Source organism: Canariomyces notabilis, assembly GCF_033297395.1.
Source record: "Canariomyces notabilis strain CBS 508.74 unplaced genomic scaffold N656scaffold_12, whole genome shotgun sequence".
NCBI classification, from domain to species: Eukaryota; Fungi; Ascomycota; class Sordariomycetes; order Sordariales; family Chaetomiaceae; genus Canariomyces; species Canariomyces notabilis.
The window spans coordinates 630,766-647,689 of record NW_027041834.1 but is presented as its reverse complement, the minus strand read 5'-3'; the positions used below and the strand labels follow the sequence as shown (position 1 = coordinate 647,689).

Genomic DNA, 16,924 nt, shown 5'->3' with positions numbered 1-16,924 from the left:
GTTGCCCGGCCAGAAGGAAGGGATACAAGCATGTATCAACTCCGTGAAATATGTATTTAGGTACTCTATCCTCTAACTCACAGGAGCAGAAGAAATATTAGACTCTCTCTTTATCTGTTCCCGCCTTGCAGGGTTCCGTCCTGCCTGTATCCTTCTTCCCGCCAGAACCAAACGCCGTACCTGCCAGTTCCTTGAATTGACGCCTCCGCCCCTCCATACCAGGCTGAACCTCCCAAAAGACAAGGGCAACAGAGTCTGTCTGCCTAACCCGGCGCCTGCTAGTTTGCTGATCTCATATTTCATGATGCGCCTGCCCTAGCAGAACGAAGGATATGAGAAGTGGAAAGGGTGAGAAGATAATCCTCGACGAATCCGGTCCTTGAAATCAACCCGACCATGCCAGCGACCCAGCCAGCCATGTATGCGTATATAATACGCCGCCCTCGGCAAAGCAAGCCAGCAGGGCAGGCGAGCAAATGTAATAAAAATGGGGATATGCTTCTCAACAAAGCAAGAGAAAAGGAAGATGCACCCGAACCTCAAAACCAATCCTCCTCCTCAAATTCACCGCCCAGCGTCTGCATCTGCCTCTGCCCCTGGCCCCGCCCCTGACCCGCTCCTGTACGCTCAACGCTCGTTTTCCTAGGCCGACCCCTTTTCCTCGGCTGCGACGAGGACCTGGCCATCTTCTTCTTGCCACCGAGCACGGCGCCCGAGGCCTTGCGTTTCCTGCCTCTGCCCACAGCGGGGGACTTCTCTCCATCCTCACCCTCCTCCGCACCACTGAGATACGCGCCCTCGTCAGCACCATCCAAGTCCAAATCCATATCCTCATCCTCCTCCTCAGCGGGGACCAAGAACTCCTTATCAACGTTCATGAGCTCCACAAACGCCTTGCATGCGCCCATCATGCGCTGGCGATCAGACAGGGAAGTCATGATGGTGCCAATCTCCTCCCAGAGCTTGTCGCCCGTGATGCCCTGGACTTTGACGGGCGGTTTGTTGAGGTCTTTGGCCTGCATTCTACCGCTGTTGCCACCGTTAGCTCCTCCTCCCATCCCGGCGGCGACCCCGCCTGCTGCTGCGTTAGACGCCTTGCCGCTCTCGCGGCGGTGGCTGGAATTGTTCAGACCATACAAGCGGCGGAGGTACGTGCGGACTTCCCATAGGGCCAGGAGGATCATTGACCCGGCTGTTAGCTGGCGTAACCTGGTGAGGTCGATGTCGGGATGGGCGGCGTCTGCTTGTTGGGATTGGCCCTGAGGTCCCAATTGGGTTCCATCGAGTTCTGGCGGCGCTGCTGCGGTGGGTTGGCCGGCTGCGTTAGGAGGGCCGTCGAGCGCGTCGATGCGGATCTGAAAAATTTCAGATTCAATGGCCTGCGCAACGTTGGCGCCCGTCGATGTTACGAGCTTTTCGATGACAGAGACTATGCAGTGAACTTCGCCGACTGTGAGGTACTCAAAGAAGGCGAGATTATCGATAATAAAGCGGGAGTATTGGACGTGCGGAGGAAGCTCTTCCGAGGTATCAAGCTTGGAGACATCAAAGTCTACCTGCGTGCAGAACTTCTCGAGGAACTTCTGGCGGTTCTTGGACTTGCTGATTTTGAGAACCTCCATCATCAGGTGGAGCTTCGGAGTGAAAGGGTTGGTTGTTGCGCCGCGGGGATCCTTCACGACGTCCCGCTGATATGAAAAGGCTGATTGGATAGCCTTTACATACTCGCGCTCGATCACCGTTTCATGCTTGGCGTGCAAGGCCTTGTGCTCCAAAAAGGCAAGTTCTGAAATGCGTGGGTTGGCCGAAGTCTCCAAAGTGATAAACGTGACTCCGGTCTCCTTGGGGTGTACCAAGCCTTGCCGATTGATACTAGCAAGGACCTCGACAGCCAGGAATGCATGTTCGTCCTGGGTGCTAGTTGCGATGCGGGTGATTTCCCTTAGAAACCGATGAGTCGTGGCGCTCGCCACATCGTCGTAATTGGTACCGCCGATCACTGTGAGTTCGCGCTTCTTCTCTTGTTTCGCACCATTGATGGCAGGTGCCTCAGAAGCCTGCTCCGAGCGTTTCTCCTCGGCAAAGAGAAATTCCTTGAGGGACCGCAAAATCATCGTTTCGAGAACTGGAATCTGGTCGTCAAATACCTGCTGAAACGCTGTATAGACATTCGCGGACACATAGTTCCGCGGCGAAGCCTGACAAACCAGACCAACCGAGTCCAGGGCTGCCTTTCTCACTTCGAGGGGCTGGGAAGGGCCGGCAAAGGGGACAACGACGTCGACCATGAGCTTCGAAACTGTAGTTCCGCTGAACTTTGGAAAGCCCTTCTCCTTGAACGATTCGAGGTGGCTATCGAGGTTGCAGTGCTTGCCGGCCATGCCAACGATGAGCGAATATCGGTCAAACTGGCGGATTTTGTGTTGATCGAGGGGCTCCTTCTGGCTTAGAAGGCGCAATTTCTGCATAGCAATCAAGCTCGAAAGGACCAACCTGGCGAGATGTTCAGAGGTTTCCAGGAGCGTGCTGATGATCCAGAGACATGCCATGACGTCGTCAAGCAAGGCCCGCGGTACTTTAGGAACAACAGGCAGCAGCTCCTTGCGCACATCTGCCAGGAACTGGGCATGCGCACTTGATAGTTGAGGAAGTACCCTGCGGTAGATGACCACTACCGCTCTTGACACTGCCAGATCCTCACTGCTACCGATGCTTGTGATGTGAGGCTTGAGCAGACGCAGTTGTTCGAATGTAAAGAGACTCGCGTCAGCCTTGGCAAAAATCATTAGGACCTGCAAGGCATCGCGACCAGATGGGAGCGATGGGTCGCTGGACTCTGTGTTGTCAACCATATCAAACATGCTCGCCACCAGTTTCGTGCACACCTCCAAGGATGCTTGTGCTGTTTTTGAATCCGGCGCCAGGAGCGTCTGCAGAACCTTATCGAGAACGTTTGCGATATTTCCTCTCTTGACCGTTTGGACCATCAGGGAAACATGCTCGGAAAGAGAAATCTGAGAAGCTGCCGAATTCTCGCCATTATGGTAAGGCGCAAACCAGATTTCCTCAATCACCTGCCGCGCAAGATCCCTGACGCTCTCTTCTGGGTCTTGAACACGGTGAAGCAAGCCATTCGCGATGGCACTCCGGAGGGATCTGTTACTGTTGCGGAGGTAGATATCCTTTGCCAGCTTCATGGCTCGCTTGCGCACTCCCGGGCCTGCATCAGAAAACCTATCGACCACTGTCTCTGTCATTTTTTCCTCGAGTGCCGGCCGCATGCCAATGCATTTCCCGATGAGGCCGAGCGCAGAGTCTCGCACCTGCGTTGAAGAATCATTGGAACACCGGAGGATCAGCTGAACAACCACTGAATCGCCGTCCAAAATAGATGGGTCAGTTTCCAGGACCTGGTTAACGCTCTTCAAACTCTTGCTCCTCACTGTCGGTTGGTCACTAGCCATCGAGTTCAGGAGAATGTTCAAGATGGCACTGAATGCCTCGCAGAGCTGAGACCGCAGGACGATGATGGAGTATGACAGCTTGGCCTGATTGGGACCGACGTCTTTGAAAGAATACTCATTGGACAGCCATCGTCGGTCTTGAATCATCTCTCGAAGTCGGTAGGCAAGCCGGCCGAGCTCTTGGTCGCGTTCCGTATTGTCGTCTTCGAAATCATCATAGCACGTGCAGATCTTGTCCGCCCAATCCGAAACAATGAAGGAGATGGCACTCGCAAGATGCGGGTCCTCAAAGAAGCGGCTCTCGAGATATTCGAGGGTTGCGCGGTAGGGCCCTGTCCAAGTCACCATGTGCTCCGGGCGAGATTTGAGTTCCAGGGCTGACGCCGCCAGGTCGGAGAGAAACAAGGCCAACTCATCTCCCATAGCGTCTAAATTATTTGCAACTTTCCTGACATGGCCACGAAGCTTTGAAATTGCGGCGCCTATGATGCCCAGCAGTTCAAGGGCCATGTTTTTGGCAGGAACTGGAGATTTGTCGTTCTCCACAAGGCCGAACATCATGGTCATGAGGAGCCGCAGGAGCAGCTCAGCGGCTGGCCAGTCCGGGTTGTCTAGGCACATGGTGAAATCCTCAACGAAAAGATCGAGGAGATTTCGGTAAGGCGTGTCGCCCGACTTGGTAGATTTGAGTGCTCTGTTAACGATAAATTTGATAACATATGAGGCATTGGCTTTGGCCGTGTCGAGTAAAGGCGTTGCCAGGGCAGTGAGCTCCTGGATAGAGGTAGAATGCCGCGTGCCGGCGTCATCCTCGTCGCGGATATTAAAAGCGTCTGGCTCGCTTGGTCCTTCTCCGCCGTCCACATCTTCGTTGTCTGGGAACTTGATGCCTCCCCTCCGGCCCCGACCCTTGCGCTCATCAGCCTTGCCAGCACTTGTCTGAACGAGGCGCATGATGAGAGCGGAAACGGGCTGGATGCTGTTGCCGTCCACCAGCTTGAAGGTCCGGGCTCGCTTACCCAACGGGAGTTTCTCCAAGGACGTCAGGATCTCGTCAAAGATGCCTTGGCGCTGGGATGGGTTCATAAGAAATATTTGGGATAGCATATCCATTGCGACCAAGCGAAGTCCATCAAACTTCTGCGTGTCAACGACCGATTCCCTCTCCGCATTGGCGGTTTCCATGAAAATCAGCCGCGATGCCGTAAACTCCAGCGTGTTCGTAACGGTGTCTGACGTGTCGACCTTGGAAATCAAGGTGGACATGAGAGAAAAGAGTTTCTGGCATTCAGTGAACAACGAGACAATCCTTTTCTTGATACCAGACAGAGCCTTGAAAAGCTCTGCAGTGTGCTGGGCGCCTCTTATTTCAGCGATGGGAATGATGATGCCGTCCACCAGTCGCTTGCACAAGTTGAGGCACTGCTCGATCGTGTCCTCTGGATAGAGCTGTTTATCCTCGCGTCCGCCGCACATCAACCTCAATAGTGTTCGCGCGGCTCGCATGGCGGTCTCGACGACCGGCAGCTGCTGCAACCATTGCTCGACTTCGGCAGAACCCCATGACTCGTCTATCTTGATGTCTGATGCATCAGCCTGTCTTAGAGCACCCTCTGAAAGCCTTAGTATACGGAGGAGGTCTTCAAGCTGTATTCTGCTGAAGCAATTCAGAGATGTGACTTTCCCTAGCAGTACCTGCACCTTAGATTGGGCCGCCGCCGTTAAAGTGGCCTCGTTATCCGCGAGGATCAGTATCGTCTCGTTGCTGCTCTGGTCTGCTAACGCGCGATCTTCAGCCTGGAACACGTGATGAAGAAACACCTTCAGATCACGGAAAGCCGCATCCGCTCTCTGACGAAGGTCCAAGCTTTCTTCGTATAGGTCATCATCACCGTCCAACTCCCCGTGCTTCCGCTTCTTGAGTGACAGGTTCACGGGTTCGTCTGGCTCATCGGGGACAGCCACATACTCGCTCTTGTTGAATGTTGCCGCACTGGGCAGTTCAACAGCTATCCCAAATCTCTGAGAGCCAGGGAGCCCTTGTGAGGAGCTTCTCCCCGGTGTTACCGTGTTGTGTCTTTGCACGCCCTCGACGGACTGAGGCGAAGCTAGAGAAGGCCCCGACTTCTGCTGCTGAGCAGGGACTTGAGATGCAGCGAAAGTCGACGTATTCGATATGTGCCCGCTCGCGTTGGGATCAGTAAGCGCACCATGTGCCTGCTCCAGCTGGCTCTTAGTCGGCAACACAATCTCAATTTTCGCCTTGTTGTACGTATGCGCCTGCCGATTAATCTGTATATTAGAGCTTTGCTTCGGCGGCGCTGGTTTCTTAGTGGGTTTCTGCGCGGGCTGATGCTCAACTGGGGTTGCTTCGTTCCTCAGGATTGGAGTGCTGACAACGTTCGGCTGCTCGTTTGGTGACGTCGAGGTGGGTGTGTCTGGGGTCGGATAGCGAAAATGCACCGTGGCTTGATCATAGACCATCTTGGAAAACGGCGACAGGCTAGAGGCAAGAGAAGGTCGTTCTGTGGAAGTGGTTGGGTTTTTGAAACCCTTCGGGCCGGTCTTGAACTTGCTTCAAGCTGTCAGCTGGAAACCTACCCAGCCGGATTGTGGAACGTACAACTCGGGTATGTTTCCCCTCTCCAGTAGGTGTTGAACTTGGCTGACCATCTGTTGGAGGCGCTTGGAAGGAGAGGTCTGACTCGAGGCCTCTTGATTCAGTGCGGCAAACTCGGTGCTAGGGACAAGGTCGTTCACCGGAGGTGCAGGCGAGGCAGAACCTATTGATGGCGAGGGCAGCACACCTATCCAGTCGAATTGCAGTTAGAAGATTGAAAAGATAGAAAAGTTAGCGACGCAAAGCACGAGATGGGGGAGCTTACCTGAGTGGAATGGCGCGATTGAGGAAAAAGGCGTATAGGGCAGGGCTTCGTGGAGGGTAAATGGCCTCTGGAAATTTCGTACTGCCGGAGATGGAGCGTCTTGAGGCCCCAAATTTGGGGCTTCGTGAAAAGCACCATTGTGACTGCCGGGATGGCCTGCCATTGTCGATGGTGGTAAGTATGGTGGGTGAATCACGGTCGTCGGCGGCGGCACATGGTTGAACTGGATTCAGGTTGGTTGCCTGCTCCGTCGTGACTTCCGTTCCTGCCCAATGAAGGGAAGGTGTGACTGGCCACTATTCGTGTCATGCGGCAATCTGCGTTGGGTTCCGGAACCTCTTCTAGCTGTGATGTGAACGCATAATTGTGTCCAGAAAACCAGGGCTCGTGGATTTGATGAATGTCTGAACTCGGGAGTAGTGGCTGCAGTTCACATCGCAACCGGGCCGGATGCACAGCAGGCTCCCGGACCCATGTCAAGCAGCAGCGCCTGTCCGCCCAACAGCCAATCCACTTTCGGTGCAACTGTCTTGGCCTTTCAGGGTTGCAAATGGTCCGTGATTCAATGTGGGGAAATGAATTGTCCCAACCGCCTGGTTTCCAAGATGACGCTAAAAATTCTGGACAGAGTTGAGACTATCCATACGAAGTACCTTATAAACCCTTAACTCACCAAGCGCTTGTCCGCCTACCTAAATCTTTTGTCGATTTAACAATCATCTCGATAGTACTGGTTGCAAATATGGCTGCGATTGGTTCTCTCATCTTCTGCACCGATTGCGGTAATCTTCTGCCTCCGTCCAAGGGCAGCGAGAAAAACATACTCCAATGCGACTGTTGCGGGGCAGAAAACAGAGGTTCGTTTTGAGTTTGGAAGAGACCTGCTCTCGGCTGCTGATTGAGTGTACCTAGACCAACCCTGGAGGACTGTGACAACAAGAACCAAACCATCTGATTTCCCGTCGGCATTGCGGCAAAAGCTATCCATCGTTCAAACTGTTGAACGTCATAAGGTGCAGACGGAACGAATCGACGCGAACACCGACTGCCCCAAGTGTGGGAAGCGCGGGGTGCGGTACTCCGAGGTTCAACAACGCAGTGCCGACGAAGGTTCAACCATCATATACAACTGCGATTGCGGTGAAAGGTGCGAGGCTTGGAAAATGCTGCTTGGCTTCCTACTAATATTGGCTTCACAGGTGGACCATGAACAACTAGGATCTCGAGCCAGATCAGCAGGACGAATCGAGCGATCCAGCATATTACCCTGGTCAGGGCCCAAGAATTCACAGAAGTCTAATACCACCCAAAACCCAAACGCCGACAATGACGGACCAACTCAAGCCGTGCCAGTAACCTCCGGAATCAACGCATACTCGGTCTCATTGCTCTTCTCATACTCAGCCATATCAAGTGCCACGATCACGCTCTCCCGAACGACGGCCTCCTTGTCATTGAGGAACCTTTTCAGCGTATCCTCTACACCCTGCTCACCCCCGAGACTTCCCAGAGCTTCAGCAGCCTCGTGCCGGACCATGCTGGCCTCGTCAGGATTGCTGAGAGCGGCAGTGAGGGCAGGGATAGACGCTGGGTGCGCCAGCTGGCCGAAGACGAACGCAATCTCATGGCGGAAAAGGGCAGAGGAGTCGGTGAATCCCTTGGCAAGGGCGTGAACGGCGGGGACAGCAGTAGGAAGGTCCGGAGGCGAAGCCAGGTCGCGGAGGGCGAACATGGCGCGGTATCTCCGGAAAAGCGGGAGTGTCGTATCCATCAGGGTTCTGCCCAGCTCTTCCACATTCTGCTCCTCCTTGTCCTGAGGCATAGGCGGTGCCGGATCGACCGAGTTGAAATTACTGCATACAGACAGTCACACAGCTTAGTTAGACCCTTGCCCAGTAATAATAACAACAAGAAAGAATGCCAAAACGTACCTCTCCCTCAACTTCTCAACCTTCCTCCCCTCCCCATTCTCCCACTCAATTCGGTCAATCGCGATCTCGCATGTCTCGGTGACGACGACCTCTTCGCCGGGGCGGTCCCGGAAGCGGCGCAGCACATCGAGGCTCTGCGTCTTGCCCAGCGCGCCGAGCGCCTCGGCCGCCTCGTGCCGGCACATGGCGTCCTCGCGCACATCCTCGAGCACGGCCGTCAGCGGGGCCAGCGCGTACTCGTTGCCCGTCTGCCCCAGGCAGTAGGCCAACTCGTGCTTGAGCAGCGCCGAGGGCGAGGCGAACCCCGCCGCGATGGCGTCGATGGCGGCCCGCGCTTCGGTGCTCGCCGCGGGATTCGTCCGCGCCAGGTGCTTCAGCGAGAACAGCGCGCGGAAACGGTCGGTCAGTGGGGTGGCTTCGTTGCAGAGTGTGTTTCGCAGGGAGGAGATTGTTGTTAGGGTTGATGATTGTTGAGGCGCTGCCGGGGCAGAAGTTGACGCCGCCATCTTGGCAATGGGAAGGTGTTCTGCGGTTCCAGGAGCTGGTGTTTGCTGCTCGGTGGGGATGTGGTTTTTAGGAGACGGGTGGTGATTGAGGGGTTGATGGTCCGATCTAACCGCCCGAACCCTGCGTGACAACAACGCGGGGAGGTTCACAAATAAATTTTGGAGGGGTCTTTCCCAGCTGATAACGATAAGGACGGTTACATGCAACCCTAACCCAGAGGTACAGTAATATTCCTGTCAAAACCTTCCACTGCTGACATTAGGGGTAACAACGAATCCCAGCCTGACACTATCAACTCGCTTCACCTGACTGTTGAGGTGCTAATAACGTGCTAATAACGGCATGAGCGGTCTTGTGTGCCATTGCTGTCTGAACTTCACCTGTAGCGGTGCGGTAAAGTTCTTGAATTTCCCGGGATATGTATACTCAATACATTACTGTATGTATGTACATATGGTATTGTTTGTCTCCGAGAAGCCTCACATGTCGACAGCCTGAGTTGAAGCACCGGTCATGTTCTGGGTGCCCAGCGTCCAGCCCAATAGATGCCTCCAGGTGCGGTAGTTCCCTTCCACCCTTACAGTCTCCTGTGTATACGGGTCAGTCTATCACCATTCAGATAGTTATCTAACGTTAGTTGACTTGTACAGTAGAAGGTCTATAGCGATTACTCGGCCCATAGGGATTCGCTCTGCAGGACCGCCTCTCTACTGCCGAAATTGAGGTTTGTGCAACAGCCGCATGATACGCCTAGAGCTGTCAGACCTCACATTCACGGAGCACAGAACGATTTTCCCTTTAGTAATCAAGGGAAAAGGTAAGGGAGGTATGTACTTGTACCTCTTTACCTGCCTACCTAACTTAGGCGAAACACCCGCAACGATAACACATGAGGTAGGTGCGAGGCACGCGGAAACGGACCGACATATGCGGTCCTTCCGTTTCCCTCTCCCTCTAATCAAAACTGACTCTACAGTCGACCTTGTCCTTCACCTCGAACATTGGCACCTTCCCCCGGAAATCCACCCCATCCAGCTACACTGAAGTAAACCTTAGCCTTGGCGTATACGATGTCATCGAAGACAATCCTCAACGACGGCGTAGCCCTCGTGACTGGGGTAATGACAACCACATTCGACAGCCGTTTATGGCTTCGTGCCGCGAGGGCTCGCTAACAAAGCGCCGTTAACAGGCAGCAAGCGGCATTGGCAGGGAAACCGCCTTTGCGTTTGCCGAAGCCGGCGTTCGAGGCCTTGTTTTTGCCGACATTAACGACCAAGGCGCCCGTGAAGCTGCCGAGGAAAGCAAGCAATATGCCAAGAACGGCCAGTACCGAGCTGTGGCCGTCAAGGTCGATGTGAGCGACGAGGCCAGCGTACAGTCTATGGTTGACGCCACGGTGAAAGAGTTCGGCCGTATCGACTACAGCATCAATAGCGCAGGCGTGAGATTTCCCACCCCCTAGGCCCCGATCTGTGACCGTTGCTTGGACGACTGCTAACGCCTTAGCGGGGAAACAGATTGGCAATGTTAATCCTGCCCTCACGCCAGACGCCGACCTTGAAGTATTCTCTCGAACCCTTGAGACCAACATCAAGGGCACAATGTTCTGTGTCCGGGCTGTCACAAGGGCCATGAAAGAGCAGGAGCCGCTGATGCACACGAGCCGCCACGGCACCCGTAGCCTGGGGAGGGGTTCCATCATCAATGTTGGCTCGGTCAATTCTTACGTTGCAGCACCCGGCATGGTCTCCTACACGACATCCAAGCACGCCCTTATCGGTCTGACAAAGTCGGCAGGTAAGCTGCCAACATTCATTTAATTTCTGTCAACATCCATTACTCTTTGGATATCCATTCCGTTCTCTCTATATAAGGAACTGACACGTTGGCAGCAATTGACTGCCTGAAATACCACATCCGCATAAACGCCGTCTGCCCTTCGTGGGTCGACACCCCCATGATGCAGGCCAGTCTCAAGCGGGTACCGCAGCTCGCACAGATCATCAAAGCCGTGTCGCCGCTCAAACGGGCCGCCACGGTCGAGGAGGTTGCCGACTATATCGTGTTCTTGTGCAGCCCCTCGGCGAGTTACATCAACGGCACCGGCTTGATAATGGATGCCGGTGCCACGCTGACTGCTCATGTCGCATGAGAAATGCGTGCGTTTGGGGACGCGAATCGCGTCGGGTTTGCGCTGTATCGCATGTGCATGTGTAGTGGTTGCACTAGCAGGCCAATCATCCTCTCGCGCGGAACATGAACTTGGTCCTTGGCTCCTTGCAGGGCTGTGGCCGCTGTGCTTCAATTGTCCGGAATACCCACCGAGACATGCATGCACATACAGTGTTCTTCTAAGCAGCACACCGTTTCGAGAATCCTGCCCATAAGCGACTGAACTGAGCGCGAAACGGATTCAAGCCTTCCGCTCCCCTAAATCGCCCCCACAGATGGTGTCTGCATCAGTATGACTGGTGCCTCGTCTGCGGGAGCTGCGATGGTGTGTTGGTACTATACTACTATGCAGTTGGTGCGTCTGGTGTGACATCGGCAACGGCCGCGTATATTGCTCGAGAATCGAGCGGTAGCCGGTGAGTACGCACCGCTACCTCAAGGGACAATGGATGTACTTGTACAGTACCATACCTCACTGTACAAGCAGACATGCCTGGGCGATCTCCAACCTCAGGTAGGTAGGCGTCTCCCGGGGCCAATTACAGCGGGTTTAAACTTCCAATGCTGACAAGCAGGCAGCGTTACTTGACCGCGGAGCTTTCGAGACCCGAAACCTACCCTATAAGACTAAGTAACTATTCACCATTGCCGTACGAACGACGCAAACGAAGCACAGAGATTTATCGTTGCAGTGTCAGGCTACTGGCTCTGGCGCTGTCCCTCCCGCGTATCGCCATCATGCGTTTTCTGTGTCTCCACGGCATGGGTGCGAACAGCCGGGTGAGTCGCCGTTCCGTTCACTGGGACTGTTGAGATAATTCAAGGGCTTGCCTTATTGGAGCTAACGCCGACATACTGAGCCGGCCAAAAGATCTTCGAGATGCAAACAGGTACTAGTATCGGCTCAGGCCTTGCAGTTTATGGATGCTATCAAAAGCGTGCTCTGGCGTTGCTGACTGCAGCTAGGTGCTATACGTTACAGTCTTGGAAATCGGCATACGTATGAGTTCATCGATGGGGCTGTGCCTGCCAAAATGGCCCCTGGTATGATACCCTTGTTACCACCCCTAGCTTACTTTGGCAGCAGCGCAAGCCCACTGACCAACGCGTGCTGTCAAACTAATGTGATGAGCTCTAGGGATCGAGTCCATCGCCAGCCCCGACGACGAATTTCTGCAGTATGCCCTGGACGAACGCGAGAGCTCCCTCAAGGCTCTCTTTGACCTCGAGAGACTGGTGGACCAAGAGGGCCCATTCGACGGCGTCATGGCCTTCTCGCAAGGGGCGGGACTGGCTGCATCGCTCATAGTCCACAAGTCCCAGAAGGATCCGCACGGACAGCGGCAAAATCCAGTCTTTCGCTGCGCTGTCTTCTTCTGCGGAGGTGTGCCAGCGGACCCGTCAGCGTTAGTCCAGAACGGAAAGATGCGGCTGCTGAACTTTGAATCGGATGGGGAGCTAATCGAGATTCCAACTGCCCATATCTGGGGTGCGTCCGACACGCTGTATCCTACATTTGGTCCTGTGTTGAGCAAGCTGTGCCGGCAGGAGCTGAGGTCAGTCTTTGTCCACAACGGTGGCCACGAGATACCCGGGGCCAGGGATCCCGAAGCCGTATTGAAGGCGGCACAGGTCATCAAGGCGGCTATCGAGCGGGCAAACCTGCCGCAGTAGTCTAAAAGAGGCTACTAGTTTACTACTTTCAAGATTACACTAGGATCTGCTTCGTTTGCCACATCAAGAACGAGGCCGGGATCTGCCCAGCGGCTAATCCACATAGGATCTTGGCTTGGAGTGCGTATCCATCAGCAAACGCAACCCGGATTGCTTCTTGAACGCTCGGAGGCAGCGACGCAATGTTCCCCGGGAATTGCAATAGCTGTTCTAGCTGGCCCGGGGCAAGCTGATCCCCGAGCCGGCCCCTGACGAGCCCGTTGAACGCGGTAGTCACAATCGCGAGGCCTATGGCGCCGCCCATCACACGGAATTGGGCAACAGCACCCATGGCGACAGCTGCGTGGGTTAGCTGGATGATGCCGATGCGAGAGGGACTGAGGCAGGGTCACCAACCTTTGTCTCTCTCCTGAACGCAAAAAGGCGTCATGAGCACCAGCAGCGTGATGTTCACGCCACACCCAAAGCCCGCGATGATCTCGTACCCGTACTGCGCCGCAAGTACCGGCGCGCCGTCAGGCAGCGTCGAGAGGAGCGCAAAGCCCACCACCTGCACCACGGCCGCGGCCAGTACAAGGTACAGCGGGGGCACCCGGCCGACCTTGGCAATGGTCGGCGCAACCACCGAACCAAGCGGCGCCGCCAGACTGAACGGGATCACTCGCACAGCCGCATCGACGGGGCTCATGCCGTTAACGATTTGCAGCCGCTGCGGCAGCTGGAACATGGCACAGAACCAGGGCGCGCCTAAGAAGAGGGCGTTGCTGAGGAAAGAAAAGGGAGGGGAAACAATCAGCTTTCTTTCTTCCCATGGCCCCTCCGGCGGCTCAGAAGGACTCGTGTCTTTTGTCTTTTTTTCACTTACAGCACCATGCCAATCCAGACGCGATTCTGAACGAAACGCCACGGGAACACGGGCTCCACCTTGCTCCCCTTGCCCTGGCGCAGTGTCACACGGCGTTCCCAGAACAGAAACGCCGCCCACGCCAGCCCGGCGACCACAAGGAGGACAATGACGGGGGCCGACCTCCACGGGAAGTGCACCCCGGCCTCCTCCAGCGCGGCGACGAGCGCCATCGTCCCCAGCAATAGCAGCACCGTGCCGGGCCCGTCGAGGCGGCGCAGCGCGTCGCGTGAGAAGCCGTAGTGGCGCGTCGCGCGAGCATGCGGTGGCAGGTGGTGGCGCGGGAAGCCCGAGGGCAGGGTAAAGACGAGGAGGAGGGCTGTAGGCAGGGCCGCGGGGACGCTGGAGCAGTTGATTTGCACACACCATTAGTAAACGAAAAACCAGGCTTGGCTGGGTTTGCTGGTGGTGCAGAACGTTCGGGAGGCTAGGGAAGATTATTATGACATACTTGATGAGAAAGATCCAGCGCCAGCTCGAGTACTCGCTGATAGCGCCGCCGAGGAGAGGGCCGCAGAGCAGCGAAAGCGAGTAGACGACAGATATGGAGCTGGTATACTTGGCATACTTGTGCGAGGGCACCAGCTCGAGAAAGATGACGGAGCTGATGGCGTAGTTGCCCGCGCCTCCAATGCCTTGGAAGCCGCGGAAGACGATGCTGGAGTCTTGGTGAGTTACCGGTTACTTGCAGTTAGGGGGTTTGATGTGGGGGCGGAATGGGCGCACACATACAGCTGCTCAATCGACTGGGCCGCGCCGCAGGCGCCTGAGAAGATGGTGAAGACAAGGATGACGGCGAGCAGGACCGACTTGCGGCCAAAGATGTCGCTGAGCTTGGACAGGATGATCAGCACGCCGACGTAGCCCAGCAGGTACGCCGAGATGACCCAGCTGGCCTTGTCGAAGCCTCCAAACTCGTCGGTGATGCTGACCAGGGCGGTCGTCACGATGGGGATCTCGACGTTAGTGAGGAACAGGCACATGCATAGTCTGAGGGCTGTAAGTCAATGGCGTCACGTAGGAACTTGGAACTTGGAAAGAAGACCGAGGGGTTGACCGTTGCAACACTATGGACTTACGCAGCCGTCGTCGAATGGAGTCGGGGGCCTTGGAGATAGGACTGCCTGCTCTCGTGCTCCTCGCTCGTCGCCGCCACGTCTTCCCGGACGGCGGGCTCGAGGTTTAGTGCGACTTCGTTCCCGCTCGAAACTGACACGTCGAGCCTCGATGGTTCCTTGGTGTCGGCCATGGCGGGCGGTGCATGTATGTGGTCGCTGCTGCCCCTGAGGAGCCTTGGCCGGGTCTATTCACTGCCCCCGGCTCCCCTTTTCTTAACCTTCCCCAAGCCTTTGCAGGGGTGCTGTGGATGCATAAGAGAAGCACATCTCTGCTCCATCTGCCGAGATTGTTTGATTCACGAGACAAGTATGTGGTAATTGCAAAGGCTGAGGTAGCACAGTTTACACTACTACGACTCTTCACTCTACTAATCTTGGGCCGGCAGTTTTACCCGGCAGTGGTCCAACATGCAGGTTGAGCAGCAACAGCCACAGGAACCGCGCATATAACACGACGCTACGTGCAGCCCGGCCGAGAACATGGTGGCGCGGCAACGTTCGGGATTGGACCCGGACTCGGATCGACGGTTACACAAACAGTTGGGACAACCAACGGGCCGAGCCTCTACAGTGGTGTGCATTATCTTTTGGATGTAGGCACGGGGCAAAGCGGCCCCACCCAGGCCTCCTCCGTGACGCTGTCAGATGGAAAAGTTGATGCATGCTAGAGCCGTACAACTTGAAGCCAGGCAGAAGGAAGGGGAAGGCAGGAGGAATGTGGCGTAGACCAGGTCTCTGCCGAACTCCGTCGAAGACCCGAACATTAGCACTGTCGTACTTGTCGTGGTCTCTCTTCAAAGAGCGGTTTCCTTCGTTTTCTCACCACTGGTCCCACTGGTCCCGGCCATCACGTCCATTGGCCTTGTGTGCGAGGTGTCGAGCTCTGCTAGCACCATGGCATCGAATCTGAACCCGGAACAACTCGAGGCGCTCCTCAACGGGCCGGCCCTGAAGCCTCCACCCGGCGTCGTCCCGCAGCTCGACAACCCACCGGCCTATCGGACCGCATCAACGGCACTGCCCGTGGTCTGCCTGGTCGTAGCCACACTGGGACTCGCCATGCGTCTCTACACGCGGATCCGCGTGCTGCGGCAGGTCAACTTGGCGGATTGTGAGTGCTTCAATCCTACTGCCTCAAATGTTGTCTGTACTCTGTATTGTACTAACCCTTCCCGTCTCAGATTCCATACTAGTGGGCTGGGTACTACTCACTTACACCCGCTCCTTGCCTTGCTAGGTATGAGTAATCTGCTAACAACAACCTTAGGCCGTCTTCGTTGCCTACTTCGGCATGGCCATCATGGTCGGCAACTATGGGCCAGGGGTCCATCAGTGGGACCTCCGGCTCCGAGACCTCGGCCCGTTCCTCTATGTGCGTTGTCTCGCCCTTTTCCGAGTCAACACCATGCTGACGCCGGTGTGCTGCCTAGTACATCCACAATGGCTCCATTCTCTACGGCATCTGCATCTTCTTCATCAAGCTGTCCATCCTTCTGCAGTACATGCAGATCTTCATGCCCGTGCGCGAGCCCGTGGCCATGTGGTGGACTTGTGTGTTTTTGATTGGCGCCAACTTCATCTTCTATCTCGTCAGTACCTTCCTCGAGATCTTTGCCTGCCAGCCCATCGAAAAGGCGTGGGACCCGCTCGTGACCGAGGGCCGGTGCATCGACATCCTGCGGCTCAACGTCATCGCCAGCAGCGTCAACACCGTCTCGGACGTGACCATCCTCGTGCTGCCGCAGCTCATCATCTGGCGCCTCAACACGTCATGGCGGGTCCGCTCGGGCATCTCGCTCATTTTCCTCATCGCCGCCTTTGCCTGCGCCTCGGCCGCCGTCCGCCTCTACTACGCCGTGCTCCTCCAGCACAGCACCGACATCACATACTACTCTTGGTTCGCCGGTGCGTGGACCCTGCCTGAGATTTCGCTTGGCATTGTCGTCGGCTGCTTGTCGGTTACGCGCGCCTTCTTCCACAACACGGGCCAGAGCCGCGTCTTGTCAACCGTTGCCATGTCGCTGCGCAACTGGACGAACCGCCAGGGGTCCCGGTCCGGCTTCGGCTTCGGATCCGGCAGCACCAGTGGCGGGCGCACGGCAGCACGAGGCGGCAAGGACATGGACGGAATTGTTATTGCGGCGCCCTCGGCCGACAGCTTTCAGGTGCCGCAGGAGCAGGGGCAGGGGGGTAGCCAGTGGGTGCGGGCGTACGGGCTGGAGCGTCTGACGGCCCTGGAAGCCGAGCCGGATGAGGAGGCCGGGGG

The 16,924-nt window shown here is 56.0% G+C and overlaps 7 protein-coding genes across 7 annotated transcripts; 4 read left to right on the top strand and 3 right to left on the bottom strand.

Moving 5' to 3' along the window:
* Window positions 1-421: 421 nt before the first annotated feature.
* N656DRAFT_117638 (uncharacterized protein) lies at window positions 422-6,123 on the bottom strand. Its single transcript, XM_064808536.1, has 2 exons — window positions 6,088-6,123; window positions 422-6,035 (listed from the first exon to the last, which is right to left on the bottom strand). The coding sequence occupies exon 2, from the start codon at window positions 5,946-5,948 to the stop codon at window positions 540-542; it is 5,409 nt and encodes a 1,802-aa protein (XP_064669830.1). The 5' UTR covers window positions 5,949-6,035; window positions 6,088-6,123; the 3' UTR covers window positions 422-539.
* Window positions 6,124-6,802: 679 nt separating this feature from the next.
* On the top strand, window positions 6,803-7,770 carry N656DRAFT_117670 (uncharacterized protein). The gene is made up of 4 exons (XM_064808537.1): window positions 6,803-6,902; window positions 6,978-7,206; window positions 7,262-7,496; window positions 7,549-7,770. The coding sequence occupies exons 2-4, from the start codon at window positions 7,092-7,094 to the stop codon at window positions 7,565-7,567; spliced, it is 369 nt and encodes a 122-aa protein (XP_064669829.1). The 5' UTR covers window positions 6,803-6,902; window positions 6,978-7,091; the 3' UTR covers window positions 7,568-7,770.
* Window positions 7,430-8,914, bottom strand: N656DRAFT_732514 (ARM repeat-containing protein). Its single transcript, XM_064812667.1, has 2 exons — window positions 8,281-8,914; window positions 7,430-8,202 (listed from the first exon to the last, which is right to left on the bottom strand). Exons 1-2 carry the CDS (start codon window positions 8,784-8,786, stop codon window positions 7,689-7,691), a joined length of 1,020 nt encoding a protein of 339 aa, XP_064669828.1. The 5' UTR covers window positions 8,787-8,914; the 3' UTR covers window positions 7,430-7,688.
* A 943-nt stretch (window positions 8,915-9,857) lies between these two features.
* On the top strand, window positions 9,858-10,942 carry N656DRAFT_768892 (NAD(P)-binding protein; the record flags this gene model as incomplete). The annotated part of the gene is made up of 4 exons (XM_064813659.1): window positions 9,858-9,905; window positions 9,980-10,231; window positions 10,308-10,587; window positions 10,683-10,942. 4 exons carry the CDS (start codon window positions 9,858-9,860, stop codon window positions 10,940-10,942), a joined length of 840 nt encoding a protein of 279 aa, XP_064669827.1.
* A 758-nt stretch (window positions 10,943-11,700) lies between these two features.
* N656DRAFT_710034 (uncharacterized protein) lies at window positions 11,701-12,636 on the top strand (the record flags this gene model as incomplete). The annotated part of the gene is made up of 4 exons (XM_064811640.1): window positions 11,701-11,742; window positions 11,834-11,852; window positions 11,929-12,006; window positions 12,101-12,636. 4 exons carry the CDS (start codon window positions 11,701-11,703, stop codon window positions 12,634-12,636), a joined length of 675 nt encoding a protein of 224 aa, XP_064669826.1.
* A 34-nt stretch (window positions 12,637-12,670) lies between these two features.
* On the bottom strand, window positions 12,671-14,529 carry N656DRAFT_710286 (major facilitator superfamily MFS-1; the record flags this gene model as incomplete). Its single annotated transcript, XM_064811658.1, has 5 exons — window positions 12,671-12,975; window positions 13,033-13,400; window positions 13,502-13,882; window positions 13,992-14,198; window positions 14,273-14,529. Coding segments are annotated over 5 exons (1,518 nt in total), but the record flags the coding sequence as incomplete, so codon positions are not given.
* A 1,074-nt stretch (window positions 14,530-15,603) lies between these two features.
* On the top strand, window positions 15,604-16,643 carry N656DRAFT_681748 (uncharacterized protein; the record flags this gene model as incomplete). The annotated part of the gene is made up of 3 exons (XM_064810563.1): window positions 15,604-15,753; window positions 15,926-16,030; window positions 16,089-16,643. Coding segments are annotated over 3 exons (810 nt in total), but the record flags the coding sequence as incomplete, so codon positions are not given.
* Between the last annotated feature and the right edge of the window lie 281 nt (window positions 16,644-16,924).